This window comes from Melanostigma gelatinosum (assembly GCF_949748355.1).
Source record: "Melanostigma gelatinosum genome assembly, chromosome: 22".
Classification (NCBI taxonomy): domain Eukaryota; kingdom Metazoa; phylum Chordata; class Actinopteri; order Perciformes; family Zoarcidae; genus Melanostigma; species Melanostigma gelatinosum.
In genome coordinates, this window is record NC_136655.1 from 14,468,647 (window position 1) to 14,485,430 (window position 16,784).

At 40.0% G+C, this 16,784-nt stretch overlaps 1 protein-coding gene across 4 annotated transcripts; it reads left to right on the forward strand.

Annotated features, from left to right (window-relative positions):
• Nucleotides 1–5,227: 5,227 nt before the first annotated feature.
• On the forward strand, nucleotides 5,228–16,524 carry LOC306795626 (NXPE family member 3-like). 4 transcript variants are annotated; one of them, XM_079294189.1, is made up of 7 exons: nucleotides 5,228–5,280; nucleotides 7,651–7,761; nucleotides 8,396–8,842; nucleotides 9,080–9,378; nucleotides 11,312–11,376; nucleotides 14,424–14,627; nucleotides 14,710–16,524. In XM_079294189.1, exons 2-7 carry the CDS (start codon nucleotides 7,660–7,662, stop codon nucleotides 15,252–15,254), a joined length of 1,662 nt encoding a protein of 553 aa, XP_079150315.1. In that variant the 5' UTR covers nucleotides 5,228–5,280; nucleotides 7,651–7,659; the 3' UTR covers nucleotides 15,255–16,524. The 4 variants fall into 4 exon arrangements, with proteins under 4 accessions (XP_079150315.1, XP_079150314.1, XP_079150313.1 ...); XM_079294188.1 differs by lacking the exon at nucleotides 5,228–5,280 and adding an exon at nucleotides 6,053–6,140; XM_079294187.1 differs by lacking the exon at nucleotides 5,228–5,280 and adding an exon at nucleotides 6,302–6,442.
• The last annotated feature ends 260 nt before the right edge of the window (nucleotides 16,525–16,784 follow it).

Genomic DNA, 16,784 nt, shown 5'->3' on the forward strand with positions numbered 1-16,784 from the left:
GTGTTCGCGATTAAGCCAATTAGTGATGTTGATAAACACAGACTCACAGACACACGCGCACATACACTCCTCTCCCTCTCTCTCTGTGTCTCTCATACAGTCATTCAGGTCTTAGGGATCTTCAGAGGTCTTTACCCCCTCCTCCACCCCACCCCACCCCCCCCACACACACACATACACACACACACCCACCCCATTTTAAAATAAAAGCCGCACACACATGATTTGTTGCAGCTGTTACATGTTACAGCTCGGCCAATCAGATATGAGGATTCTGATAAGTTTCCTGATTCGAGTGACATTTACACACACCGCGCCACAAGAGGGAGAGACGAGGAAAGACATGGCAGAGCAGGACAACAGTCATGTAAGCTGTGAAAGATAAAACAGTACATTCTCCAAATGAGAAAGTTTGCCTCCTCTCTCTCTCTCTCTCTCTCTCTCTCTCTCTCTCTCTCTCTCTCTCTCTCTCTCTCTCTCTGTGTGTGTCTCTCATACAGTCATTCAGGTCTTGGGGATCTTTAGATCCCCCCTCCTCCTCCACACACACACCATTTTAAAATAAAAGCCCCACAGAAAGAATCCTAACTGAAATGCTTGTGATGAGCCTGTCATTTAATAACCGGTTTGTGTTCAGCTAACATTATGATTCTGTCTCCTCTCCCCTTCTCCCCCACACCCCATTTCAAAATAAAAGCTAAATGAAACAAAAGAATGTCATCACGCCGACTTGTTCGCTTCTTTGTGTATACTCATGCAACAAGGGTGTAGTTTGTTAAAAACGTTATAGGCGTTTTACTTTCTGGTAAACATCCATTGTCTTCTTGTACAGGGAGGGATCCAGTGGATGCCTACTTCCTGGCTCGCCTAAAAGTGTGTCATCTTTTTGGGAACCACACCTTTTGTTATTCTCAAAAAACAATCGTAGCATTGTATCAATGACACACAGACCAGGTAAACATAATTGCAATGCCAGGCAACATCTTGGATTTAACATTGTGGACTGTAAATGATGACAATCTGGACTTTAAACACCTGTACTGTGTGCATTAGGCTGATACAACTGCATCCACCTTACTGTTAGGCTCTATACTCAAAAATATAATATTCCTTTATTTGTAAGCAACTAGCAGAGGCCATTAGATCGTCTGCTCTGCAGTTCTGTATGCTGAATTCTCTTAGTGATCGTATAATTGTAATCTGTTGTCTGTATCAGCATCCATTCTGTGTAAATGATGAGAAAATCAATACTAAGAAACTGCACTTCCCTCCCACGTGTCTAATAATTGAAAAAGCAGCAAAACAACGTCTGATGAAAATCAATCCAAAGGGTTGAGGTTTAAAAGTTGTAGTTTGCAACAAATGCAATGATGATAAAACTGTATTTTTGTGTGGATCGGCTGAGCTTCTGTTTCTGAGATTAAACGAGTAGAAAGCAGCTTTCAAAACTGTCCCTGACTACTGCTGGTTTTCTGTCCTTCCACTCACTTAATTACCGTTAATTACAGTTAATTGCAGTTGTTTGGGATCACCTTGTGTACATCACTCCCTGATGAGAACCAGCAGGACTCCCGACTCCCGATTATTGAATCCGATAGTGACTCATACCAGTTCAAACACTTTCTGTGCACTTTTAAAATCGACAGAGACTAAATTGTTTTGTATTTGGAAAGATAATGCATCGTTTTTTGATAGGTGGCATTTAAAAAATCTAATTCAATGGTTAGTAAACCTTATTAACAGAATAAGTAGTGTGTCAGCGGAGTGATACCTGTATGATTGAATTTGACACACATCGTTGAGCAATATATCAGATATTAAAGCAATATATCGATCAATTAAGTATAGAAGAGAGAGCTCTGACTCGCACTGTTTAATAAAAAAAAGACTAACACTGCACAAGCTGTTGAGACACAGTCAAATCTTCTTTCAAGTTCCTGCAAACCATTTTAAAATACAAAATTCAGACAAGACATCGCGTTCTGTGACATTGCACAGCTTACTGAACCTGGGGTGCGACAATCACTTTCCAGAGATCTTCTGAATCATGTGAGATGAAGCAGGGTAAAAGCCCTTCGTGGCTTCATGCACTTTCAGTTCCCTTGTCTCAAAGTCAGTGTTTTTGTTTTAATCTATTTTTGGTTACATGAAATAAAATCTTTGGTTAATACAAGCTTAAGAAATGCTACCCTTTTTTTCTATGATATAAAATAAATACCCTTCTCATGAATTTTGAAGCCTCTTGAGTCTTAAAGATGCGGTTTCTGTCAAGTGCCGCAATGAAACAAAAGAATGTCATCACGCCGACTTGTTCGCTTCCTTGTGTATACTCATGCAACAAGAATGTAGTTTGTTAAAAACATTTTAGGCGTTTTACTTTCTGGTAAACATCCATTGTCTTCTTGTACAGGGAGGGATCCAGTGGATGCCTACTTCCTGGCTCACCTAAAAGTGTGTCATCTTTTTGGGAACCACACCTTTTTTTATTCTCAAAAAACAATCGTAGCATTGTATCAATGACACACAGACCAGATAAACATAATTGCAATGCCAGGTAACATCTTGGATTTAACATTGTGGCCTGTAAATGATGACAATCTGGACTTTAAACACCTGTACTGTGTGCATTAGGCTGATACAACTGCATCCACCTTACTGTTAGGCTCTATACTCAAAAATATAATATTCCTTTATTTGTAAGCAACTAGCAGAGGCCATTAGATATTCTGTTCTGCAGTTCTGTATGCTGAATTCTCCTAGTGCTGTTAATGCTGTTAAGCCGTTAATTGAGAGGAAAACCAACTTTCTGCTCCATAGAGACCAATGTTAAATTTTGCTTCAAAAACATCTTCCACAGAACACGGTACCCCATTTCTAGATCGCCAGTTAAGCCACATTTTTTACACTACAGACACAATTTTTACAGGATCTGTTTCTCAAGTCATCCTTCCTCTCAATTATTAACATCGGAGCAATAGGAGCTACGGTTATGGGAGTTTTGATGATTTGTTTGAGAGGTGTTTCCCTGTTTTATCTCCATGAAATGGCTTCAGGCACACAGGTGTTCGCGATTGAGCCAATTAGTGATGTTGATAAACACACAGACTCACAGACACACGCGCACATACACTCCTCTCCCTCTCTCTCTCTCTGTGTCTCTCTCTCATACAGTCATTCAGGTCTTAGGGATCTTCAGAGGTCTTTACCCCCTCCTCCACCCCCCCCCCCCCCACACACACACACACACACACCCCATTTTAAAATAAAAGCCGCACACACATTCTGATTCTGATAAGTTTCCTGAATCGAGTGACATTTACACACACCGTGACACAAGAGGGAGAGACGAGGAAAGACATGGCAGAGCAGGACAACAGTCATGTAAGCTGTAAATGATAAAACATAGTACAATCTCCAAATGAGAAAGTTTGCCCCCTCTCTCTCTCTGTGTGTCTCTCATACAGTCATTCAGGTCTTAGGGCTCTTTAGAGGTCTTTCACCCACCCCCCCCCCCCCCCCCCACACACACACCATTTTAAAATAAAAGCCCCACAGAATGAATCCTAACTGAAATGCTTGTGATGAGCCTGTCATTTAATAACCGGTTTGTGTTTATCTAACATTATGATTCTGTCTCCTCTCCCCTTCTTCACTAATTCGATCCCCTCTCTCTCTCGCTCTCTCGCTCTCTCTCTCTCTCTCTCACTAATTCTTTCCCCTCTCTCTCTCTCTCTCACTAATTCTTTCCCCCCTCTCTCTCTCGCTCTCTCTCTCGAGCTTCAACATTTTTCAAACAGATAGTCTCCCATTTCTTAATTTTCAGCAATTTTTTCACAATTAATTTCAGCTTTCAGCATTCCAACGCATTTTCAGCAGGAAATGCTTTTTCTAGTTAAACTCTAGTTTTATATTTGATTCGTTTTCTGATTCACCATCTGGTTTAAATATATGTTCATTGCAGGTCGAAATAACAAAAGGACCACAAACAACTTTCTTAATTTGTTAGAAAGATTTGTCTTTTCATGATCTGTTATTTCCCTCAATAACTTGTATTATGGATATTATGGATATTATGGATTATGGATTATGGATTAAAAGTCAGAAAGAGCTTTTTACATCATTTATCATCATTTCATTCAGTCACGTGAGGCTGATCATTCCTGAGTGTCGGGTTTGATGAGTTATATAATTTCAATTTAACCTGAAAAATGAAGCCTAATAAATACATTCCAGTATTATAATTCGCAAGTAATTCATAAATAAATGAATCGCATTCCCTCGGTAGAAATCGATCCTGCACTTATAAACAGGACAGTTTGTTAAAGAGGTAACAGGCTACAGAGAGAAACACCTCTACAGTGATGAATACTGTGTCTTCATTAGTTATTAGTATTATTAGTTACTATTATAGGCTACAGTGATCATGTGTACAGACACAAACTTCTCAAAAGTCTCTGCAGCTGTTAAAGCCGACTGACAGCTGTGATCAGCGGCCGCCGTCATCAGAAACAGACGTCGCTTCATTTGACGCAACTGAGGAAAGGACGTCTCATAGTCATATCTCTTAAAACATATTTCCTCGTTTCCTCGCATGGAAAGGACGCAAGTGAGGGAAACGGGGAACGAAGAGACTTTGGATGTAGTCTGCAGAAATGCTGATTTACGGAAAGGGTTCATAAAGGGATTAAAATGTCTGCGAGAGAGCCCTCAAACACTCGATGATTTGACAGTGGGACAGCCTTAAACCCTCACCGATTTTGCGAGAGCACGCCTCAAAGTCCGCGAGTTTGCGAGAGCACGCCTCAAAGTCCGTGAGTTTGCTGTAGCGCGTCTCAAACTCAAAATCCGTCGGTCAGTGAGTGTGGAGATTGGGATTGGGCTGTGGACAGCATTCTTTTTTTCTTACATATAATAATGATTTTTTTTTTTTGTCTCAGTAAATAAATGTTTTTTTCATGAATTTCATCAAATGACATGAATTTTCAATTAAACTTTACTATTAAAATGTTTCTTATTTGTATTTTATTTTTCATTTACAGCCTGTAAAAGACACTCTGGGGCAGCACATGAGTGTTAACAGAAATTAGCTCATCAACATCCTGAGTTACTGTTTGTTTGATTCAAACGGATTCAGGATACAGTGCTGTGGGTGGTAGCCACCCTTAAATACAAAACCTGGAAGTCAAACAATGAGAACACAGCTTCCAGTAAACCAGAGAGGGATAAAGTGACGGATCACACTGAGATTTCATCACTGTGATACAATGAATCTCTGCTGAGGTAAGACACATGAAACACTTCAACTAAGTTTATTTCAATTTTCATTTAATAATGAAAACTAAATGTTGCCAGTAACCATTCGAATATACTGTACATGTGTACAATTTTGAGGTACTTGTATTTTACTTCTACTACTTCTGCTTCATGCTGTACTCCATTACTACTTTGTACTCCATCACATTTACTCGACTGTAGTTACTGGATACTTTGTTGATTACATCAAGTTAAAAACATGATCAGTCTATAAAAGGCAGGTAAACGTGCAAAAGTATCAGCGTCATGATATACTTCAAGTAACTAAAGTAGAAGTAGGCCTACGCATTGTGCAGAATAATTCTATATTTCTGAGTTATATTTTCAGTATCTGAAAGCTGAACTAAACTGAACTTCATCCGTCTGTTTGTTCTTGGCACATCGCCATAGTTTAACAGTTTAACAGGACATTTTTCACAAGATTTGGGATTTACAAAGAAATTGTATATGTATATATATATATATATATCTATATATATATATATATATCTATATATATATATATCTATATATATCTATAGATATCTATAGATATATATCTATATATATATATATATATATATATATATATATATATATATATATATGGCAGCGATAGCACCGTGGATACTTCCTGGTGCAAAATAAGACTTTTTATTTTTTAAATGGGGGAAAAAGATAGAGGGTTTTTTTCCGTATATTGACATTAACCACACCATGTCCGGGTTCTCAGATGTATCAAAGAGTTGCGCAAACAAGGTAGGAGTAGCAGTTATAAATGATTCACGGGGAAAATGCTGGCAATAAGGTTAGATTTATAGTGGATAGAGGCCTCAAGACCATCGAGGGTAATGATTTCTTAAGATTCAAGTTCTTCATTAGCCATCTTCAGACATCCCTGTTTCTACACGACACACATTATACAGAATTCAAACAGACGCGTTGCTAACGCGGCGCCGTCTCCGGGTGTGGCTGTGTCAAAGGAAATGAACTGGGAGATAAAGCGGCACTCATTTTGCAGTCCGCTTCAGTGCATCATAGACCAAAAGCAATATTTAACGGAGGTCGAAAGGAAAAGTGGCGGATGCAATAGGAGGAAGAAAGAAAAGCGAGAAGGTTTAACCGAGTCCAGAGGAAACGAGGGAAATGAGTGAGCGAAGTTAAAGTATAACGTTATCATGATGTGTTCACATGTAATCTCGTAAAATGTAGTGTTGGTGAGAAACTTGTCTGAATGCACTTGTATGAAGGAGACGTTTTCACAACAATATAAATAGATATTCGAGATGAATTATGAGCTATTTGACTTCCTAACACCAGCTCCAGGCAGCGTATAATACATCATTACAATTTGTTTAAACCAAACATACAATCTTTTATTTCCTTTCTTTTATTATCATTTGCATTATGTGTTTTTATGAAGAAAAAAACCTCACTATAAATTACTACAACAGAGTAAAGGGATAACATTTAGAATTTGTGGTGGTTTACACTGACTTCAGAGTCGTTGAAATGAACTTCCTTCTCTGTGCAGAGTAGGGCTTAAAACTCCGACTCTGCTTCTTTAATAAAAGTGAAACTGATATTTTTCAAATAATAATTGGAAAGCTGGCGGTGTCACAATATTTGTATTGAGATGACTTCACAATGGAGTTCAAGTTTTAACAAATAATATTATTTAGCATTACAAGGTGCCAGCTACCCCTTTGTTTTTTTACTTTCTTTTTTAATTTAGTGGTAGAAAATGATTTTACCCGCTGTTGAGTCTTTTTAAACTGAAATATAGAATATCGTCAAACAGAACTTCTCTTTTAAAAGTAATTATTCTTGCAAGAAGAGGCACAGTTACACAGAGTCACAGAGTCACAGAGAGTCTGTAGAAGTGTGCGCTACCACGTTAATGTCGCACAGAGTTATAAAGAGAGTGATCAGGCGTGGGGGCCTGTGTACTGCAACATCCTGTTTCAGGCCATGAAGGCTGTGGCAGTTAATCTAGTTATCTATGTAGACACACAGATACATATCTTGTATCCTTGGAGCATAGAACATGTGACTTTATACTTGTTATCCAACACAGAGAAGAAGAGGATATGTGTGCAGGCAGTCAGCTGCTGCATGGATCACAAGTTACATGATGCAAGCTTATGATATCTTGCTGGAAAACAAGTTGTACAACAGTTTACTGATAAGAATATAAAATACTTATAAGAATATTTCCATTACCCAACAGCAAGATACATTTGAGCATGTATGTTAACACAAAGGGTGAAGGTGGACTGAGTTCAGAGCAAAAGTACAAGTGATTATAGGCATTTACACACGTAGAAATATATACTAAGTATAAATTTACCATTACAGTACCAGATCATGAAGGCCACAGCTTGTTTAAGAAGGGAGTACGGCGCCCTCCTCCTCTGTCTGGCTGCCTTTGTCGTCATCTTTGTGCTACGATACATGGACAATCTGGAGGTGAGAACTTTTAAGTTTTAGTGGGATCTGATTGAAGGGTGGACCCTGTTTGAAATGTTTGATATTCGTCTGTTTCTGGATATTTTCAAATCCAATGGAGCCTGGCAAGTTAATGCAGTTAAATGATGTTGTCAATCTCAATCCTGCATCTCCTCCAGTTAAAGGATAAAGCTGGCAGTATTCTATACTTTACACAACCTGCTTCCCATTCGTTCTTACTGAAGACCTAAAGACCTTAAGAAATGGGTCGCAAATAGTTTATAAAAAGCCACGAGATGCCCCAAAACAGCTGGCCACTAAAGGGAGGACTTTGAGGTTTAATGGCTTGAATTCTCTCATCAGTGGTGTTTGTGACACGACTAATTGTCTCTTTTGTACCGTTAGTGGTTCAATCCATTTTATATGCATTAATTATTCAATACATCTTTCCGCTATGAAAGTATTCCACTGTATTGTTACACCATTGGGCATGAAACATCCTCAAGTGCTTCTTGGCCAAAGACACAACATATCCCAAAATATGAATTTCATTTAAAAAGACCTTGAAAACCTTGAAGATTTTGCACTTTTGCTGCATTTAGTTAATTACTTGTTGCATCTTTGACACCATCTGTCTCTCTCAACCCCCTGCCAGTTTCAGCCTAAATCCACCATCATCATGGTGGATCATCAGCCAGTCTCCACTCATCCTCAAATGAATCGCAGCTTCTGCACCTTCCAGCCACTGTCCCCTGAGGACGCTCTGGAGGAACGTCTCATACTGGACTCCACTGCTTGGCCTGAAACTCCACTTTTGCCAGCTCCTATTTTCCTGGAGCAGACCAGTGATCCAGCTCACAGCAACTTCACCATTCTACCAGGGATGAAAGGGGGAGAGTGGCATGTAGGGGATCAGCTGGAGGTCATGATACAAACCTCTGACTTCCAGGGTCGTCCCAAGAAGTCTGGGGGGGACTTCCTACTCGCCCGGCTGCACAACCGGAAGCTTGAAGCAGGTGTGGCTGGGCAAGTGGTGGATCATCTGAATGGGAGCTACTCTGCTGTATTCTCTTTACTCTGGGAAGGAGACGCACAGGTTGAGGTACCGAGATGTTTCAAACGTTTTTTTTACTGATTGTCCGTGAAGCCCCGCCCACCTTTAGTTAGTTCAGAGGAGTGTTTAAGTGAATGGAAAATTCTCCAGCGATTATTCTCTGCGATTTATCTGGTTCACGACTTGAAGACGTGAACCTTTAAAAGTGTGGCGCTTCAAGTAGTATTACTGATATGACTGAACATGATTGGACTTGGTGAAAACTCTGGTTCTCTGTCCAATCAGGTGACTCTGGTTCACCCTGGTGAGGCCATCTCAGTGCTGAACAGGCTGAACAGAGAACAGCCCGACAGGATTTACTTCAAGAGCCTCTTCCGCTCAGGCTCACTCTCTGAAACCACCCTCTGTGACGTCTGCCTACGGCCAACCCCGCAGCTGCTGTGCAACTACACTGACCTCCGTACAGGCGAGCCGTGGTTCTGCTACAAGCCAAAGAACCTGAGCTGTGATGCCAGGATCAACCACTACATGGGAGGATCCAAAGCAAACTTGCTCAATGCCAATGAGGAGAAGCTCTTTCAAAGGTGAGGGAGCAGAGAGACTGGGATTTTGTGTGACTTCTAAATACGTACATCCAGTGTTACCTTTGTATCTCCTTGGTGGAATGTTTCAGAAGTTTGTAACTACATGCAGTTAAGATTAAATATGAAAATGTTTTAAAGGTAATGCAAATCAAACAAACCAGTCTGAAACATACTAGTTGACTTTCATTTGGAACATTAGATAGTATTTGCTGTTTGACTTTAAATTGAATTATTGTAAAGTCATTTTATTTTGGATGTCGTCTTTTCTAAACTTTCAGATGCACACTTATTATTTTTTGCCACTTGGAGGCAGCACAACAAGCTATTATTATGCACCTTGTAAAGTGGATATGGCTAAAATGTGAGCAAACACTGGCCTATTTGATACCAGTTGACATGGAGGCACATTAACATTCATTTGGTCTTGTGTCGTATAATTCTTCTCCTTTTAGCTGTATTTTGGTCTTCGCCAACGTCAGAGGGAAATATCTGCTTTAATCTAAATGTGGCGCTTTGTTCAACCTGCTTGTCGCTGATATTGTCTGTTTGCTGTTTAGTGGTTGGTAGAGCACAATTGACCCTTCACTTAGCCCCGCCCCCCGCTGATACTCCGTCAAAATGTCAGAGCTACCATGGAGCCCACACTGTCACTAACTGCACTCACTGAATACATAATATCACATTTTTGGGAAAACAGAGACAGACGACGAAGTATATTCACTGTTACAATCATTAAAAAAAACAAAAGCAGCATATATATACCTTGAGTGTCTAGCGTAGCAAAGAAGTTGTAACGCTATGATGTGCTAACGTACTCTGCTAATGTCAGCCCCACAGGTTTTCTCATGGAAATGTAACGTTTAAACATAAATCTCCTTTCAACTTCTTCAGGCAACGAGTTTCACTATTCCACAACATTTAACCAGGACTAGCTCCAGATCCCCAAAACTAGCCTGAAAATGAAGTAAATCTGAAAGGTTTGCATTGGAGTTTATATAGCCGGATAGTTGTCAGACCCTGGTTAGAGTTGGCCAAAGCTACACTTTGATTGACCAGTCTGCGTTGGAGTGGCAGGACTAACTAACGGTTCAATTCGTTCATCAGCTTTCCGGCATGAAACAGCTGCAGCAATAAAATATGTTGATGAGAACGGTGAGGCTCAACCAAAACAGTTTAGTTTGCCGGCCGTAAAACCAAGAATATGAACTGAAAGATGCTAAAATGTTCTGTAGATAGTAATCATTATCTCTGGGTTCATCACTGCGAGTGGCACCTTGCACATTACGCAGTCATTGGACCCATTGCTTATATGACAATTATATAAATTAGTGCTGCTTTAATTCACAAAATGTATTTTTAGGGGTTACGTTTTTTGTGATGTTGAATGAACTTTCAAGCAGTTGTTTCTCTTTTTAGGGCTAGATTTTTCTAATTTTAATTTCATTCCAACTATTGTCATCCTGTTTCTTTATTGTTGGAATGCTGTTAAAATACTACGACCACTACTACAGCTATTACTACGACGACTGATACTACTACTTCTTCTAATTACTAATACTTCTACTACTACTGCTACTACAAATATCACTACTGCTACAGCTAGTACTTATTCAAATGCTACTAATACTTATACTGCTAATAATACTTTTACTACAACTTCTACTACTACTACAACAAATATCACTGCTGCTGGAATTCTTTTAAGCTACAGAAACTGTTCGAATCTCAAAATGTTCAGCTCTTTCAGGAGAGGGGTGACATGACTTCATATTTGTAATCTTTCAACTTTTTGAATTATTAAGCTTTTTGCAATTTTTTAAAAATTGGATATCTATTTTCAGCAATGTTTTTGAGATTAATTTCAGCTTTCAGCATTCCAACGCATTTTCAGCAGGAAATGCATTTTCTCTTTACTGTGTGTGCTTTTCTTCAGGGGTGTTAACTTGAAAGTCTCCATTCGGGCGTCAGGACCTGCTCGTGTCACCGTGTTGCCACAAGGTAGATCACAACATTTTATTTGATATGTATGACTAAAACTAACTAGAGCGAGACTTTTTTTATATGGAACCATTTCTTCTTTATTTCAGTGGCCGTGCAATTACATCATTCTTTATTGTTCCCCATCCCTTGACTTTAGCAGGTCCTTTAATTCTGTTGCTGACTCTTGTGATGGCTAATTTCCACTGGACTTATCTATCTGTTTTTATTGTCTGACCACTCAGTATTTTGACCCGTTTGACGGCAGTAAAAATACCCTAAATGTCATTCTTTTAGCCTGAAATTTGATGACTTTTCCTAAAGTGACCCAAAATACACAAAGATTTAACATTTTAAAATGTTACACTTTTGTACATGGTGCTACAAGTTTTTATAGACTGAGGCTGTTTTGGGTCAAATTTGACCCGTATCTATTGAGATGGATTTTAAATCTACCAGTGTGGGTCAAATTAAGGAAAATTGTGGTTTTAGGAAATCTTGAAACTGTGAAACTGTACAGGCCATGTTTGTGTGTATTTGTTATGGGACTGAGTTCAAGGGCGACCTCGACACTGTCACGAGAACTGTCTGTGTTCCACCAACACTTGCGTTCCACCAACACTTGCCCAGGTTCCCGCAGTGACAGACACCTGCTGGTCTTTGAAGGGGCATGGGGGAATCTCGAAACAGTGAAATAGTAAAAGAGCACAGGAGTGATCATGGTGCACAAAGGGGTCAGAGGGTGCCTTGTCACAGACACAAGATCTGCACCTGCAAGGTGGTGGTCGGGGGGGGGGGGGGTCATAACATTATTATCATTGACTAGTTTATAATAAGCATTTTATTATGTAATGTTTTGTGTTCTAAGAGGTAAATGTTGAATTAATATTGATAATTATGATTTCTTATGATATAGCAGTGAGGGCAGCGTTTAATGGTTGCAATGATTAAACATCGTTATATTATCAATTCCAACACTTCCAGAATGTTCATGCCATTTTCAAATTCAAAACAAAATATTTAAATCATTATGGCTTTAATGTTGTTGTGTCTTATGTAAAACAGGACATGATAATGTGTAATAGTCGATGTTTTTCTCCAAAAACAAATGTAAAACATAAAAAATACACTCTCCCTGCTCTCTGAAACATTTATTATGGATTAATCATACATTTATTACTGAGGCATGGGCTATTTAGACATTCTAAATAGAATTGTAGTTTAAAATTAGGTATAGACAATTACTATGAGGGAATTCTTGGTCTGGGTCAAAATATAAACAGTATGTAAGGGTTAACAAAGTTAATCAATGTCAGACATGGTGAGTGAGGGTCCACTCAAGTTGAGTAATATTGTGTGTGTGGGTGTGTGGGGGGTTAATCAAGGTCAAGGACATGACATTGTCAACTTAGATAAGGGGCTGAATGGGGATGCAGTCGGTGGACCAATCACTGATTAACCATTCAATGGTTAATCAGTGAATGGCAACTGTTGTCCAGATGTCCTCGTGATGAACTACCCCACCATGTGCTCAATGCCTTTATAAGTCGTACACAACCAACACTCTGGGTTCTTCCTCCTTCCTGCAGAAAGCTGCAGCTGATTCAGAACGCTGCAGCTCGAGTCCTCACTAAGACCAGGAGGGTGGATCACATCACTCCAGTTCTGAGGTCTTTGCACTGGCTTCCTGTCCAACAAAGAATTGACTTTAAAATCCTGCTGTTGGTTTACAAAGCACTGAATGGTTTAGGGCCAAAATACATCTCTGATCTGCTGCTACCTTATGAACCATCCCGACCCCTCAGGTCGTCTGGGACCGGTCTACTTTCTGTTCCCAGAGTCAGAACTAAACATGGAGAAGCAGCGTTCAGTTTTTCTGCTCCACATATCTGGAACAAAGTCCCAGAAAGCTGCAGGTCTGCTGAGACCCTCAGCTCATTTAAATCAAGATTGAAGACTTTTCTGTTTGCTGCTGCCTTTAATTGAACCACATTCAATTCATATATTCATCAATTTCCTGCATTTCTGCATTTTACTACTGCATTTTATTTCTTACACTGTTCTTAATTGCTGTTAAATCTCCTTTTCTTTTGCCTTATGTTTTGATGCTTTTAATGGTTTTAAAAGGACTGCACAATATATCGCCATTTCCTCCGGGACCGAGTTCGTGCAAGGCGTACACTATAAAACGCAGATCGGCAGAGATCTTTTCCAGACGTGGTTTGTGTGCGAGTAGTTGCGGAGTTGCGGCAGTGTATGGTTGATTGCATGCAGCGTAATGTCTCAGGGAGACATCAATTATTGTTTCAATGTATGTTTTAAATCTCCTTTACTTTTGCCTTTATGCTTTTAATGGTTTCATGTGAAGCACTTTGAATTACCTTGTTGTTGAAATGTGCTATACAAATAAACTTGCCTTGCCTTGCCTTCAGACCGCATTGCATTCTGTATGACGATTGAACCTTCTCTGCGCAGAGAATGAATACTTTAAAGACAAACTTGTTTTCTCAATGTTTCTTAATTTCAGTATCATAGGACTCACTCGGTACGATTGAATCGTTTTTTTCCACCACACTGTTAAAAATTAGAGACTTTTCTTTATGGATCTCTGAAAGCAGGACTTCAATATAGGACATAATGAGGCAGGACGCTTAGCCTTATATGGTGTTATTGGGGTTACTTGTGCTAATTTATAATGATGATGAACGTACGCTCATTTGTGCACAGGTGACATTCATCATCACGCTGGTCATTTACAGTCATCTGAAGTTAGGAGCGTTTGCTGAATCTGAAGTGGCTCCCTTGTACGATTCCACCGAACGAAACAAAAGTTGAGATAAGAATATGAAAATATCATTGCATGAGGTCCACTGAGGTCCTTTCTGGCGTTCTCCTGAAGAGAGATTAACTGTATTCAGCCCAAAAGAGTGCTGGGAGCATGGAGCACAAGGCTAAAAGTTCATGAGAGTTGCTCTTCCTGTTAGCAGTGTTTATAGTATACAATCCCTTTATAGCTTGGTTTTGTTTTTTCATGGGATAACTCCAACCTTATTCTTTAACTTCCTCAGGTCAGCTAAAGGTGAAGAGCAGCACTGTGACATCTGGACCCTCTGGTTACTACTACCAGGGTGTGTGGCGAGCACTAGCTGGCACCACAGTCCACGAATTCAATGCGTCTGCCATCAGTCAGTGTCTGAAAGGCAAGGTGGTCCACATGTATGGAGACTCCACCGTCAGGCAGTGGTTTGAATTCCTCAACGCAGCTCTACCAGGTAGCTGATCCACAGGGATTTCTGGCAACAGATGATTTTGTTACCACTGCTGCTTAATGTGTTCCCCCTGTCATACTTTCAGGTCTTAAGGAGTTTGACCTGCACAGCCCGAAGCAAGCTGGACCTTACATGTCCTTGGACAATGCAAACAACATATTGTTGACGTCCCGCTTCCACGGCCCTCCAATCCGGATTGTCGTTGTCTCGACCAGCGAGCTTCGTTACATTGCTAATGAGCTAGATGGCTTAATCGGAGGCCCCGACATTGTCGTCGTTTTTGGCATCTGGGCTCACTTCGGCACTTTCCCCATGGAGATCTACATCAGGAGGCTGCAGAGCATCCGCAGGGCGGTGGTGCGGCTGCTGGACAGGGCTCCAGGCACGCTGGTCGTCATCCGGACAGGGAACCCCAAAGATTTAAACCTTTTTGCGTCGCTAACCAACAGCGACTGGCACTCGCTGCAGTGTAACAAGGTGCTCAGAGCCATGTTCAAAGGACTGAATGTTCATCTGATAGATGCCTGGGAAATGACCCTGGCCCACCACTTGCCGCATAACCTCCACCCACCACCTCCCATTATTAAGAATATGGTAAACCATCTATTGTCTTACATATGTCCTCAATAAGGTGGGTGCATTTTTTCGTTCAGCAGTCCATACTCAGACTAGACTAAGTACTTTTTTTTTCAACATCAGGCAATGTTGAGTGAACGCAAAAGAAACGGGACTTGATTGAAAGCGGCTCCAAGCCCACTTGGGTATTAAAAACTGCTGAATGATCACACTGAATGCAACTTCATGACCCGTGTCTTGGGATTGTCTCGCAGAATTGCAGGAGACGATCATTGCCTGATAAACATCATTTTCAACTCGTCACACTTTCCATCTGCAGTCTGACATCTGATTTGATTTTTGCGAACCAATCAGGAGAGACCAAAGTATCCGCCTGAATCTAACGTAATGTTAAGTCGAAATCAGTCCTCAGGTTGACACAAGCACGTGTTACATTTTTTGGGGGGGGGTCAATTTGTTGATAACTTCTAAATAAATACAAAATAATACACACCAACACCGGAAGAAATTAAAATGAGTCAATATGTTGATCGCATTACTTTATTTCAGTACAGTGGTGTCTAGAAAGTTTCTTAAATTATTTGAACTGTGTGAACGGGTATCCTGGCTTTCAGTTTAAGTTTGAATTAAATGAGTTTGGATGCAAGGATGCACTCTTGACACTTTTCCCTGTCGTGCCATGGATATACTGTCATCATCTGAAGTCTTGATGATGTGCATGAACCTTTGTAGGAGGCTTGATCTCCTCAGACTACGGGTGCAGGATCTCCTGGGGTCTGGCACTTATATGGAGAGGTCACCCACTGCAAGAAGTTAGCCGCGTGGCTTTTAAAGTCCTCTTCAGATACATAGCAAGATGGAGAAAATGGACCAAATATTTGTCAGAACAAGAAATTTGGCTGGTGACTTGCCCTCCTTAACCTCACACAGGTGTTTTGACTCTGTTCAGTGTTGATGCTCATTATCTTTTAAGAAGACAGCTACTCTCTTCAAACAGGATGCTACTGTGCAAATCTCAATCCCAGCATAAATAATACTGTGTACAGAACCCTTCGAATATGTTTTTTTGATATCTGATGTTGGGCTGAAATTATGGTTGACATGAGTGACGGACAACGTTGTTGGCGTGTTGAATGGTTGTTTTGATGTATTTTGTTTTTGTTTTTTCTCTTATTTAAACTTAGTTTATTTATAACCTTTTTTGTAACATTTCTGCTTCTTAGATAAATATGTGTTTATTGTAAACATATTGTTGTTATTGGTCTGGCAACAAGTGTATTAAGACAACTCAGGAGGTTTGTAATATGTGTCATCTTTATGCCCTTATTGCAGATTAAAGAAACACAAGAAGAGGAAGTAGCGGTTAACTTTCTTGAGTTGATCCAGACTCTGCTCAGTCTGGAAATGCTCGAATTTGCTTCCTTCTTGAATGTCACATGAAACAAATTACACAACTTTCACAACCTGTTTAATATGAAGCTGAAGCCAAGAGATGGTTAGTTTATTTTATTTTAGCATAAAGACTGGAAACTGGGAAACAGCTCGTCTGATTCTGTTGAAGGTGGGTGCAGTGCGAAGAAGCTC

Excerpts from the sequence above, each read along its gene's own strand:
- LOC306795626 (XM_079294189.1), top strand. The coding sequence starts at position 7,660 with ATGAAGGCCACAGCTTGTTTAAGAAGGGAGTACGGCGCCCTCCTCCTC. Across the intron at positions 9,379-11,311 it reads GAGGAGAAGCTCTTTCAAAG|GGGTGTTAACTTGAAAGTCT; the intron begins GTGAGGGAGCAG and ends GCTTTTCTTCAG. Across the intron at positions 14,628-14,709 it reads CCTCAACGCAGCTCTACCAG|GTCTTAAGGAGTTTGACCTG; the intron begins GTAGCTGATCCA and ends TCATACTTTCAG.